We start from the raw sequence: 14,550 nt of genomic DNA on the forward strand, positions 1-14,550 counted from the left end.
AGAGATGCTGTTCTATGGAGGAAAACAATCAAGCACAGAACTGCTTCCAGAGAGGCTCACAGCTGCAGCATGGGCAGCAGGGAACATCTCCAGGAAGAGCCGTCCTCCCCTCCAGGAGTGCTCCACGCCACTGCCTCTGGTGGAGGGGAATTTTGCTTGTTGTCCATGTCCTCTTTGTGAACCTGCCTGTGATTGATTAAGAGCCAGCTCTGCTTAGGAGGGTGCAGAAGGCATCTAGGGAGGAGATGACAAAGGCCTTCAGTTAATTCTGCTAAATAATCTTCTGGGGACCTTCCAATCACGGAGTGCTAACCACTAAATTGCTAATTAAGTGCCCAGTTAACCTTATTAATAATACTAACTGCACAGGGGCCTCCCTGATTCTGCTGGAATGTATGCTAACGGGGCTATAAAAAGGCAGCCGTGTTGAGTTCTTATGAATGTTTGCACAGGAGAAAGCATTCAGACAACAACTAAGCATTCCTTTTGACATTTGTATTAAATTGCTCATTAGGTTTATTGTGGAAATTAAATTACTGCAAAGCACTGTCCATTAATTCCTGATTAGGCCTGAATGACTGTGCTGATGCAAGTCCGGGCTGTGGTGGAACTGCTTAGTTATGTGTGGGCAGGCTGCTAGGTGGTCTGGATTGCTCAGGAGCCTGGAAAGGGGACAGATGCTCTAAGCAGAGGGGCTCCATTTCAGAGAAGCCAGTGATCATGTAGAGGAACCAGCAGGACTGATGTGATGGGTCTCCAGAACAAGACTGAGCAAGAAGACATAGTCTTTTGGCTAATAAGGTTTTGAGTCTAGAATGGACTTGTTTATCTGATGATGGTACAAAAATCCCTGCCTTGAAGATATTTTTTTGGGAAAAATGGGAAGTATAGCATAATGATTAAGAATAAGGGTTCTGATGCCAGGCTGCTTGGGTTTGAATCTTGGCCAACTAGCCAATTTTGAAGATAACTCTGACTATACTCAGAACTTTCTGAAAAGAATATTTTAAAGAACAAACAGGAAGTTCACAGACAATTTTTAATTCATTCTATCTAATAATCTGTGTCTAAGTACCTCTCCAGTTCATAAACACCCCATGCTGATGTTTTCTCTTTGAAGGGTGTAGAAATGATTCTTTACATTTTATTGGCTAAATGGTGATGCAGGGAGTGGTTGGAGGTTTAAAATTTTTGCTTATTCATCATCTCTTCAGTTGGGAGGAGGTAAGCCTTGAATTCTCCACATGTGAGAAGTAGGGGCCTGTAGGTTCCCTGGCCATGCTGTGTGAGATGCTTGGGCTATCCATAAATGTAGTTCATGGTTATGTTACTGTATGAAAGCATCAATTCTCAGTTGCATTTCTATAATTACAGAATAGTTAACTGCATCCCAACTCCGTATTAGGAGGTAAGTCCTTAGAGATCAAGAAATTGTTCCTGCCCTCAAGGGGATGCCCAGAGCCTGAAGGCAGTGAGGGTGCTGGGTGAAGAGGGAGAAATAGAGAAAACAAAAGCCATAGACGTGTAAACAAACAATATCAAGACAGGGTGATAACTCTTGGGACAGCAGTGGGCACTGTGTTTTAGCTCAGAGGAGAGGTACTGAACCCAGGATGAGTGGAGAAAACTTTCCTTGATGAAGTTTGCAAAATGAAACCCAGGGAAGGGACATTGCAGACAGAGGAAGCAACATATGGAAAGGCTAAAGGTAAGAAGAGATTTGCAAGCAGTTTGTATTTCCTGGAAAGTAGTGTACAAAGGAGGGGGATGGGAAGGACCTAGTGTTAAGATGAAGCTGGAAAGGAAGGCAGGACTCTCTTCATGGTGAATAGAAGCCACAGTCAGCACAGCGCTTTGGATTCATCCTGTGGCGAATGAAGAGGTGGGCAGAGGTGATAATGGTCAGAGATAGAGGAGACATCTTGGGGCAACTCCTGAGTTTCCTGGATGACATGGACATCATAATTGGCTTTCATTTTCACCCATGAAAAATGCCAAGGTTTTAAATTGCATCAAACTGCAAAAGTGGAAACATTATGTAAGACAAATATGGGTTAAAAATTCATATTTCAACCCAGCATATTCCCTAGTTGGTGCTTACATGAACATTTTAGACCTACAGAATATGTGCTTTGTGCCTTTCAGTTAAAGGAGATTTAAAAACCTACTAATATTTAAAGCAAACCTAAATATAAGTGACTTTTAGGCTAGAGAAGCTGGAATAGAAAAACTTTTCTAGAGATCCATTTGCCCTAACATTTTGGGACAAGCTGCAGTTTTTGATTTCTTTCTAATGGTTAAAAATGAATGCCTAGTTACAAGTTGGAACTACTAGCTCAAAGGGTTTAGGTCCTATTAGCTCTCAGATTCTGATTCATGACTCAGGCTGTGGTTGTGTGGGACGGGTTCACTTACCTGGAGCTGAGACTTTGCTGCCAGCTCCTGATAATACGGGGACTGGGAGTCAGTGAGTTCCGCCTCGAGCTTCCGGTTTGCCAGAGTGACGCTCAGCAACACCTTCTGCTCCAGTGGGCCCTCGGATATCTTAGTGGGTTCTACTTTTCTTTCCTAAATTAAAAAATAAAGTCTTCTCTTAACATAAAGTATAAGCATATGATAATGTTAAACAGTATATTTGATAAAGTCCCAAGAAGTATATTATGAAGGCTCAAGTGCTTTTAGAATTAAAATCCTATGAACTAGAAGTGTCCTCTGAATTTCATTGAGAGACAATGTACCAAAGCGCCAATGAGTTAACTGTTTAGAATCCTTGAGAACACTGTAATTTTGACTATGTGCTCTTCATGAAAGCATTTACACATATATACACACACACATAATTCATAAACACTGCATGTATATATACATACATAATCCCATCACTGGGATTGTGCCACCTTCTTGCATAAGTTTATAAATACTCTTTGATGAGGACTGGATTACCCAAAATAACCTAAGGATGCTGAGTGATTACTTAATATAATCTTTTCTTAGGGAAGAGTCTAGACTGCTTTAATGAGACCATTTGTGCTTAAACTTCACATTGAAGCTAGTTAGAGCAAGAGAGGGTTTGAAATATCTCTCAGAAGGAATGGCATATTGGGGGCCATAATGGGGCCAGCTTTGGTAGCATGTGACTTAGAAGAGAAGCACTCTTCTGAGGACCTGGGTTTGGCCTCTGATCAAGGACCAGAGGTCATCCTTCTTGCCCTCTGGACTGAGAACAGGCAGGAGTCTCTCACTGTTCTGAATTCATGTAGGTCCCCAGGGTTCAGATCAAGCCTACAGCTGGGTTTCAAACTTGAGGTTTGACAGATTTTCAATATTGGGCACCCAGATGGTCATGAAATCTGAACAGCTTTCTTAAAAGAGTAAAAATCATGTCTATAGAAAATGGAAAGTCTTTGGTAATGTACATATTCTCTTATTAGTGAAATTAAAGCTGTGGAAGCTGAAAGAGACCAACCAATGGAAAATGACATGAGGGACAAATCTCATGTGGGTGGTAGTCAATGTAGTCTCTCTTCATTTCTCACCACAAAGTCATCTTTTCCATGGGACAGCAGCATAGCTTCTAACTTTAATAGTGCACACAGAGGATATAGACTCACACTCGCCAGACTACTGATGTTTGTTTTCATTCATTCATTCATTCATTCATTCACTCACTCATTGAAATAACACACCTCAAGCATCTGTATGGGTGTAGAACAGTGCTAGGACATATGGAAAGTTAAAAATATATGGCATATGGTATTATCCTCTAGAAGCTTACCATTTCACTGGGCATATTTAAAGTTCATATGAGACATTTAAATAAATTCTTTAGATGTAGTAGTGAGACATCTTCTAATTATCTTCAGCTACTAGATTAATTTTCCATGTTTCTCACCCAGCATCCTCAGTGATACTCTATTACCTATGGGATAAAATTCCAAACTTTTTTCCTGACCTCCAAGGCACTCCACAATCTGATCTCAATCTGCTTGAACAATTTTATTTATTTTTTATTTTTTATATATTTTTTCATGAAAGTTTTTTTTAAATTAAACTACTGAGTAGGTCCAGGTAGTGTATTCTATTTTTAAAATGGAATATTTTAAATTTTAAATTTTAATTTTAAAATATTTTAAATTTTAATTCCAGTTAGTTAAGATACACTGTTATTTTAGTCTCAGGTGTACAACATAGTGATTCAACACTTCCATACATCATCCTGTGCTCATCATGACAAGTGCAGTCCTTAATCCCCATCACGTATTTCACCCACCCTCAACCCACCTCCCCTCTGGTAACCATCAGTTTGTTCTCTATAGTTAAGAATCTATTTCTAGGTTTCTCTCTCTCTCTTTCCCTTTGCTCATTTGTTTTGTTTCTTAAATTCCACATCTGAGTGAAATCATATGGTATTTGTCTTTCTCTGACAGACTTATTTCACTTAGCATTATACTCTCTAGTATAGGATTACATCCTTGCAAATGGCAAGATTTATTCTTTTTTATGGTTGAGGAATATTCCATTGCATATATATACACCACATTTTTTTTTAATCCATTCATCAGCTGACAGATATTTGGGCTGTTTCCATAATTTGTCTATTGTAAATAATGCTACTATAAACAGGGGTGCATGTGTCTGTTTGAATTAGTGTTTTTGTATTATTTGGATAAGTACTCAATAGTGCAATTACTGGGTCACAGGGTAGTTCTATTTTTAACTTTTTGAGGAACCTCCATATAGTTCTCCAGAGTGGCTCCACCAGTTGGCATTCCTACCAACAGTGCAAGAGGGTTCCTTTTTCTCCACATCCTTGCCAACACCTATTATTTCTTGTGTTGTTGATTTTAGTCATTCTGACAGCTGTGAGATGATACCTCATTGTAGTTTTGATTTGTATTTCCCTGATGATGAATGATGATGAGCATTTTTTCGTGTGTCTCTTGGCCATCTGTTCACCTTCTTTGGAAAAACGTCTCTTCATGTCTTCTGCCCTTTTTAAAATTGTATTATTTGTCTTTTGGGTGTTGAGTTTTATAAGTTCTTTTTATATTCTGGATAATAACCTTTCATCAGATATGCCATTTACAAATATCTTCTTCCATTCTGTAGACTTTTAGTTTTATTGATTGTTTTCTTCGCTGTGTAGAAGTTTTTTATTTTGATGTGGTCCCAATAGTTTATTTTTGTTTTTATTTCCCTTGCCTCAGGGGACATATCTAGAAATAAGATGCTATGGCCAATGTCAAAGAGGTTACTGTCTGTATTCCCTTCTGGGATATTTATGGTTTCCTGTCTCACATCTAGATTTTTAATACATTTTATATTTATTTTTGTGTATGGTATAATAAAGTGGTCCAATTTCTTTCTTTTGCATGTTGCTATCCAGTTTTCCCAACACTATTTGTCGAAGAGACTGTCCTTTTCTCATTCGATACTCTTTCCTGCTTTGTCAAAGATTAGTTGACCACACAGTTGTGGGTTTATTTCTGGGTTTTCAATTCTGTTCCATTGATCTATATGTCTACTTTTGTGCCAGTACCATACTGTTTTGATTACTACAGTTTTATAATTTAACTTGAAATCCAGAATTGTGATGCCTCCAGTTTTGCTCTTCTTTTTCAAGGTTGCTTGGGCTGTTTGGGGTCTTTTGTGGTTCCATACAAATTTCAAGATTCTTTGTTCTAGCTCTGTGAAAAATGCTATGGGTATTTTGATAGGGATTGAATTAAATGTGTAAATTGCTTTGGGTTGTTATAGACATTTTAACAATATTTATTCCTCCAATCCATGAGCAATGAATGACTTTCCATATCTTTGTGTCATCTTCAGTTTCTTTCATCAGTATTTTATAGTTTTCAGAGTACAGGTTTTTCACCTCTTTGCTTAGATTTATTCCTAGATATCTTTTTTTGGGGGGGGGGGAGGACAATTGTAAATGGAATTGTTGCTGCTTGAACAATTTGTAGTCTGTATCATTTTTCCCTTCACTGACTACCAGATAGCTTGTTCACTGTTTATAAGATACCATATCGCTTGTGCTAATCTCCTGACTGGAAACCCTCCTCACTGCTCCCCATGCTCACCCCAGCACTAAAACATGGGGACACACACAAATACACACACACACACACACGTTTTTACTTCTTACTAATATTTTATGGTTCGTTTAAAATAATATTTCCTTTGATCATTTAGGGAAGAAAACTTTGCCTCCTCTAACCTCCTGGAGCCGTGAATAATATTTTAATTTCTCATTTTAATACCTATGCCATACTCACCTAGAGTCTTTTTATATGCTAATCTTGACACCCCACATATAATCTCCTGAATCCAGTATGATTCTCATACTTCATTAAATCTCCCAAAGTTTAAAAAAAAAAAAGTGGCCATTTATGCACAAACTCTCTGTGAATATACAGGACTGGGGGTCACATCCTTTGCAACCTGTTCTGGTCTATCATTTTGTTCCATTCTATATACCCGCCATCTTCAAGTACAGCAACTAGATTATTTTGTTGTACTTATTTGCATTATACATTTCTTGAAGGCGGAATTGTGTCTTACTCATCTTAGGGTCTTTGGCACATATCCCAATGTCTGGCACATCAGAGGATTTTAGTAAAACGTTTGCTGAATGAAAGAATAAGTGATAGATGCAGGTGATAAAAAGGATAAGAGGAGTATGTGGTGAATACGAAAGGAAATGTTCAGGGAATATTTACTGTAGAAGGGGGGACCTATACTAGATTTTGAAGAAACGGGACACAAGTAGTGTGAGAAAAGAGAAGGCAAACCAGAGTTATCTTTGAAATTTTATAGTGAATACATTTAATCTCAATAATTTTTTCCAACAGCACTTTTCACTGTTCCTGGACTAATATTTTTGAGAAAAATGGAACATTTTAATTCTTTGTTCACAGCAATAGTTCCAGCAAATCTGCAGCCATCTGGCCTATGGGTCAGATAGAATGGCTAGCAGGGCTCTCATCCCTGAATTTTCATGTAGAGCTGGTGAGACTGAACTTCTTGTCCTTCTCGTCCTCACCACCTGGGCTTCCACCCGTGCCTTTCGGGGAGGTTGCAGGGAGAGGAAAGGCTAGTGAAGTCTCACAGACCTCAGGGAAGTTAGGTGTGGTTGCAGTGGCAGCGTAAGGATGAGAAGATCTGGGCTCAGATGTGTCACCCCTATACTCCTGCCCCCTTCTGAACTTGCTGCCCACCTCGTGCTACCACAGCCCTGTCACTCCTGAGTAAAGAGGAGCGTTTCCCGGCTTCAGTGCCAAGTGTCTGGCTCAAATATTTTGGAGCAGTTAAAATGTCCCCCTTTTTTGATAACCAACATTAAATTCTGTAACATATACTCCTCCTTCAAGCCTTTTCACAAAAAGAGAGCAGTGTGGCCAGGACTCCTCTTTGTCTGAGAACGCTGTATTTTTCCCCAACTGACATGCAGGATTTCAATCATTTTGATATTTGTCTGATGTACTCATGCTGGCCATCACTGAAGGCAAAACTTCTCTCCTTACCGTCAGCCTGAGATTACACTTCAATGGAGAAGGCTTGACTCATTGACTGATAGACTTAATCATCCATTTATTCTAATGTTTGGTTAGTACCTGTTGTGTGTGAGGTTCTGTTAGGTACTGTGGGTAAAAGGGTCCCTGCCATCCTGGAGTTTATAATGGAGCTGTTTCTTGCAATCCCTCCCACCTTATTCTAGTTTTCAATCTATTTTCCCCTCAGTCCCTAGAGGAAGGAAGAATCCCAAATAGAACAAAGTCAGACTCTTAATTGGAGTGATAAAAATGCAGCACCAGTGATACTGAATGGCTAATTCACCCATTCTCTTTTCTTGTGTTACTAATAAAACAAAAACAGGCATGTAAAGAGATAGATTGACTCTCAGAACTTCTTACTATTGTAGGCATCTTGGTGTCATCGAGGAGTGTGTCATCCAGAGTGAGTGGGAAGGGTCCGAGGGAGACACTGGCAACGTCTATGGAAATTAAAAACATGACAGGCACAAAAATGAGATTGGAGAAATTTACATTAGAATGAGGTCAAAATTTCATGTGCTTTTTCTGTCATTCTGGAATTTACAGATGTGGGAGGCCTTCTTCATTTTTTTTAAGATCACGTAAATATGTTCTTGAGAAAAATATAACTCAAACTTTTGATCCTAATGGAAGTCTCCATTATTCTCTTCTAGGTGCTATCCTAGTTTGGTGCTATCCTAGGTATGTTACAGTTAAATGGTTTCGACAATGAGATCTGGTTAATTTTTCCACTTGTAATTATATAAAGGATGCAAGACAGATATTTATCTTGAGTTTATTTGTTTGAAAATATTGGTTAATGATTGTCTCCAAGTTGTAGGATAATGGGTGATTTGGCTTTACCTTTATTCTTTTCTAGACTTTTCAAGTTTTATACAATGCATTTAAATTATTTTCTAAAGTTAAAAATATCATTTAGCTTTGAGAAAGTATGTTATGAATTCTGTCAACTTCAGTTAAGGATTGTTTTTTAAATAATATACTTTCATGATCATTTGAATTAAGATTCAGGAGCAGGTGAATGAGGAGGTCTAAGCTTACCTGTAGAAAACACAGGGGTCTCACCAGGCTCTCCGAATGTCTCCTCTGTAGATGCTTCATCTTTTCTATCACCACAGCAGAAAAGAAAAAAGAGGTTGTGAAAATGAGCTTGATAACAACAGGGGAAATGCATTTACTTTTCCTATCTCAACAGACCTAAAAATTAGAGGAGACCCCTTTAAAACTGGGTTTGCCTATTTCTTTCATTATAGAAGTAATCTTCAAGTGTATTTTCATTGAAGAAAAATTCAAACAACTCTTGAAAATGGTTATGTTTGACTCCAGGGTGTTCCATAAGCATCTTTCATGTGGTCCTGGGGAGCACTTCCATCAGAAGCAAAACTGGTCTTTGGGGCTTTTTTATGTTTTATAGTCCCATTGTACTTGTGCTCTGTCCTTGACATCAAAGGTAATTGCATGATATGATCTATGGTTGAATGTTCTTGCTAAAATCTCCAATCCTCAAATCTGCAAATCCAGAGAGTCCTTAAGTTTATTTACTAAAGTAACTCTTGTGGTCACAGTAATAGGAGAGAGGGAGATTTCTGGATAATGAAGGTATATTAAATACTTATTCTGTGTCCAGAATAAGTATTGGGTAGGCTGTTATGGTATGTTATGCAGGAGTTATGGGTAGGTTGGCAGTGCCATGCAGAGGCAGTCTGGAGGATATCTAAGGGCAAATCCAAGGGCATGGTTGTATAGCTGTCTGTTATGATGTTGGCCTGTTATAGCAAGCAACTTCTATATAGAAAGGAGTAGCAGTAGTGATCTCTTTTGAAGCTCACTGAAAGATTTGTTACTAGAAGCTATTAGGTCTAATTAGCTTGTGTCTGCGTTAGTACAATTTAGTCATAGTTGCCCAATATATTCGATCCAGTTTTCTGTGATTCATGATGGGAAGACCAAAGGAAATGGTTAGGTGCTCTATGTTGTAGAGTCATCTAGACTGGCTAAAGACAATGGGATCATCTACATACATATTTCTAACACACCCAGTTTTACCAAAGTCTTAATAAACATAATATACAAAATATTATCCATTGGCCTGGCATGGGCTGTGACCAATTAAAATAGATGTAAACATGGGGGACTCTATTGGTGCACACAGGTTAAACATGACTTCAGACCATTTTGGAATTAGGTATTCTTGTTTGTTTCTACTGGTATTTTGCTATATACTTAAGAAATAGTTTTTATGGATATCATATTTATAAAGATCTCATATCAAACATTAGAGCATTTGTGATTTAGACAATTTTCCTTTTTTTTCACTTTATAGAACTTTGTTTATAGTAAGATATCTTTCCTCCCATTATAACCCTGGCATCCTTGTTTTACCTTCCTATAAAAAAGAAAACAACCAAGAGGACCAGTTATTAAAGTGCTGGCTATGGCATTAGTTACAAGTCAACAGCCTGCATTGAGCAGGATCCTGTGTCCGAAGCTATTTCTTCATCCTTTGCCACTGGGTGTAATTCTGCTACTGTAATGACAATCTAGACCATTCCTCAGAAGCTATAGTTTGGGAAGCTGGGACACTGGGTTCTTTCACTGGCTTTTATTTTAAAGTAATTTGAAACTGGCAGATTTGCAGGCTACTCAGGTGAGAAAGTTTTCTGTTTTGTCTTCCTAGAAAGGCTTGAAATAACAGGCTGGCCGTCCTTCCTCCCTCCCTCCCTCCCTTCTTTTCTTCCCAATTTGGTAATCATAGTTAATGTAAAATGTTTGTCTCTTACTTCTTAGCAATTCTTTCTAGCAATGTTGGTAGACACAGGAATGGATGGGATGATTCTATTTCTTTCTCCTTCTGTCTTTGGTAGCTATTTCCTATGATTTTTAATGTTTTTTTTTTTTTTATTAATTCTTGGTACATTCTGTTGGATTTTTTCTTATGGATGGATGGCCTGTGCTTTGTTTTCTTTTTCTTTTTTTGAAAATGGGGGAATAAGTACCATCCTATTGTTAATCAGAAGAGTGAATATCTGTGTCTTGTGAGCAAAGTTAATACTCTAGTAGTAAGGTTTTCTTCGATCACATTATTTCTTCTCATAACAACTTTTTAAAATTTCTAAAGAGTGGCTCTGTAGACTTATCAATTAACAAAATGTACGAGAATTTTGCTCAGGTCTGTGGTGGTGGGTAGAGAGATATGAAAAGTTTCCTGCCCTTGAGGAGTTTAAACTCTTACAGGAAAATATGATAAAATGAGGAAGTGTTAAATAATAATGTAAGTGCCAAAAGGAGTATAAAGTTCAAAGCAGGGAGCTACTGCTGCAGGCTCAAATGGGCTGTTGCAACATCATGGAATCCAGGTGGGACTTCACAACGAGCTTGAAGGAGAGTAGGATTTGGATAGGTAACATAGAAAAGGCAGGTTTTTCTGAGCAAGAGGGAAAGGCTAGGGGTCAGAATCCAGGATGAGGAAGGTGTGGTCTATGTGCAGTGAGTGATATGGTAGCAACAGTGGGATCATGGGTAATGGATGCAAAGTTGGAAAGATCAGGGGGTGGAAGGTCTCAAATGATTAGTTTGGCCTATGCCTCAGTGAAGGTCCTGGCAGGATACAGATGGCTCACTCATTGTGGAATAATTTGAGCAAAGTTTAAAAAAGGAATGATTTATTAAGGTGTGGGAAGAGTATAAGAACAACCACAAGGCCGAATGCAGTACCCCAGGGCTGGTAACAGTGGGGTGCTCAAAGTACGCTTAGCCCAGTTACCATGAACCAGAGACCGAGAGGGATCCGTGGAAAGGCTGCTTAACAGGAGCTGAGTTGAAGTTGAAGGAGGACAACAGCCCTTGGAGACTTTGCTAGTTGGAGGTGAGGAGAGGTGAGAAATTCACTCACCTCATTCTCTTCTCTCCCTCTGATCTCCTGCTCCCCCACTGGCTGGTCCTACCTAGGAGTCAGGGCAAAGGCTGTGCATGACTCTATCCTTACCACTCAGCCTTCTGCACACAGAGCATGAGGGTAACAGTGGGCAGAGGATATTCAGAAGGGTAAGAGGAAGATGTGGGATTCTTTTGAATGTCATTGAACAGAGCCCAATGAAACAAAAGGAATTTTTTTTTTTCAGGCTTATTAATCCAGTAGCAGTTATCAAGTTAAGGAGGGGAAGAGGTTAGAGGCAGGGAAATCCATTAGGGAGATCAGATTTGACATTTTTCACAGCGTAAATTAGTAAGGTCCTAGAACATGTTGTTGGCAAAGAGAATAGAAATGAAGGAACAAATGTGAAAAGCATTATAAAGAATTGTCAGTAATTCATACAGCCAAATTTGTGTCTCTCTTAGTATTGTCTTCAGAATTAGATTTCTAAATGTTATAAAATGTATGTAATTTTTGATTAGAGTTTGTCTCTCTTCTTTAATCATTTTATTTAATGTACTTTTCCCTGCCTTTTTCTCATTTTGATTTTCTTATTTGATATTCAGTTCTTGCTGAGAGTATAGCTCAGTGCTTTGGTAATTTAGTTTGAGAAATATTAATGCTTCACAGAATACCAAATGAGAGTTCAAAATGCAGGTTGCTGTCTGATTGTATTAGTATTTTCCTGATGTAACTAATGGTTTATCATAAATTCTAAAAATCAAACTATTTTAATTGTTCTATATCTTATAAGTGAAAATACATATCAGATACTTAACACATAGTAATGAATCCATTTTATCTGCAAACATAGCACCAACATTAATCTAGTCTTTAGGGTCTATTTCCCCTTTATATACTCATTTATCTTTAGCACAGTATATGCATAATTTGTCTGTCAGAATAACTTACACAGATTTCAGTGCTGACATAATATCATAAAAGTACAATAGCTCAGTCTCACTCCATTATATGATCTTTCAAAAGTCAAGAGCATGTTGCACTCTATTTTGGGTACTTACCTCTCAGGGAAGTGTCTCTGTTTTATTCTCTGCAGAAAGATAAAAAGTAATTTTACCAGGAGAAAATGTCAACTGAAGAGCTAAAGTCTATTTTCATCCCTTTTTCCCTTTAACTTCACTTCAACCAGCCTGTACAATGCTATTTTGCAAAAATAAAATTCTTGTTGGCTTTATCAAATATCTCTAAGCATTTCTTCAACTAACCCTTATACAGTAGAAACCAAATGAAAAGGGGCAGGGACTGGAGGCCTGGGAGCTATTTGGACAGTGTTCCCAATGTACAGTGCTTAGGTTCACCTGCTGAAGAACGTCCAGATGCTCCTGGGAATTGCTGAAATTTTTTCCGATGTCGAAGAGGCAGAAAGTCTCCTGCTGGCAGAGGCTGACCCAGTCCTGGTATTCCCCTGGCTCAGGGATGCGATCCAGAAAGATCCGATATGCTTCCCACACTGCTTCCTGACACACTGCAATGAAACACCATTAGGAGCAGAAAATGGCTACATCCTGAGATGATCCCTGTTTCCCAGAACAAGCATAATCTTAGAACATGCAGCTCTTTGATGGCTTATGTGGACACACTGATTTATAGCCCACAGAAATTAATTCATTTAACAAATATATATTGAACTCTTCTATGTGTTATAGGGAAAAATAAAAGAAGGAAGACAGTGAATATGGGAGAGAGAAAGAGAGAGAGAGGTTGTCGTTTAAAGTAAGGCAGTTGAGGAAGGTCTCATCGTAAAGGTGACTTTTGAGCAGTATGGAGAAGGCCTCAAGGCTGGAGAATGCTCTGAACATTGAAGGAACAGCAAAGAGGTCAGTGTGACCAGGGCAAGTATGACAATAAAATAGGATGAAGACAGAAAGATGTGGTGAGGGGAACAGGGACTCTGTAGAACCTTGTGGACCAATAATCTTCAAACTGAGGCATAGGGACCTGGCTATATTTAAAGACTTTTCAAAGGAAACAGAGGCACACAGACAATTTAAAGAGATCACTATCTACATTTCATTTTTCCTATCATGCTTCCCTAAAGTCTGTCTGCCTGAGGACACATCTTTCCTTTTCCACTTTCCCTTTGGCCCGCATTTTCCCCCCATTCAACCCTCCCAAATCTTACTGTGGCTCAGTGCCTTTAAGTTGCCACACAAAGGGACCATGTCAAATAACAGTGTGGAGGTTAAGAAACCAAGTGAACTCAGTTGAGGGGTAACGCTTGTTTTTGCAGCAGGGTGGTTTCTGAATCTTTGCTTTCAACACATTAGAAGAAGTCCCAATGGAGCTGACAGCTGACAAATCATTAAAAATAATAACAGATCATGATGTGATTGTAAGCATATAATGTCAAAACAACTTAAAGAATAAAGGTATTACTATAACAAAACTCCCATCTGTTTCCATCTACTTATTTACATTTAAATTTTCTCAGCATTAAGGGAAACCAAGTAAAAAAACAGGGATAAAATTGGTGCTAAATCCTATCTCATTTTGGCAACACGTAATAAGAAGTAATGGTACATAAACTAATATGAGGAACAACACCAAAGTACTCCATGTGTCCAGAGGCTGAAGCTAATGAAACTTAAGCTACAGGCCCTTCATGTACACTGGGCTCTTCCAAACTCTTGTTCCTAAATTTGTATTTGCAAATGTTAGTCCCACAAAACCTGTATCTGATCTTATATCTGTCAAAAGAAATATATTTAAATTTTTTGTTAAATTTGTATCTAGTTGTTTCAATTAATTATATATTAAAAGTAATTATAAATGTTGAACCCAGGAATTTCATTGTACACATAAAGCCTATAGTAACAGGAAATAAATAAAATCTGTAAATTTATATATGTATTTTTGTTACTGAGAAGTATGTAAGAGTAACCACTAACAGACTTTCAAGCACAAAATACATTAAGATAAGGCTGTAAAGTGGGAAGTGGGGTGGAAATGTGGTTATATGAAGAAAAAGGATCCCTGTGGCATTTCCTACTGTTGAGAAGAGTATATGAAGGGATGCACTATGGACTATTTGATGGTAACTACTGTGTAGCTATGGTAGAT

At 38.3% G+C, this 14,550-nt stretch overlaps 1 protein-coding gene across 2 annotated transcripts in view; it reads right to left on the bottom strand.

Moving 5' to 3' along the window:
• Positions 1 to 14,550, bottom strand: part of IMPG1 (interphotoreceptor matrix proteoglycan 1) — a 126,283-nt gene that overhangs the window by 78,466 nt on the left and 33,267 nt on the right. For both annotated transcript variants that reach the window (XM_032873192.1, XM_032873191.1), the window contains 5 exons: positions 12,789 to 12,955; positions 12,492 to 12,520; positions 8,598 to 8,662; positions 7,917 to 7,996; positions 2,416 to 2,568 (listed from right to left, as the gene is read on the bottom strand). In XM_032873192.1, the coding sequence (XP_032729083.1) occupies positions 2,416 to 2,568; positions 7,917 to 7,996; positions 8,598 to 8,662; positions 12,492 to 12,520; positions 12,789 to 12,955 (494 nt within the window). The remainder of the gene's footprint in view (positions 1 to 2,415; positions 2,569 to 7,916; positions 7,997 to 8,597; positions 8,663 to 12,491; positions 12,521 to 12,788; positions 12,956 to 14,550) is intronic.

This window comes from Lontra canadensis, unplaced genomic scaffold, assembly GCF_010015895.1.
Source record: "Lontra canadensis isolate GAN:19392208 unplaced genomic scaffold, GSC_riverotter_1.0 scaffold47, whole genome shotgun sequence".
Taxonomy (NCBI): Eukaryota; Metazoa; Chordata; class Mammalia; order Carnivora; family Mustelidae; genus Lontra; species Lontra canadensis.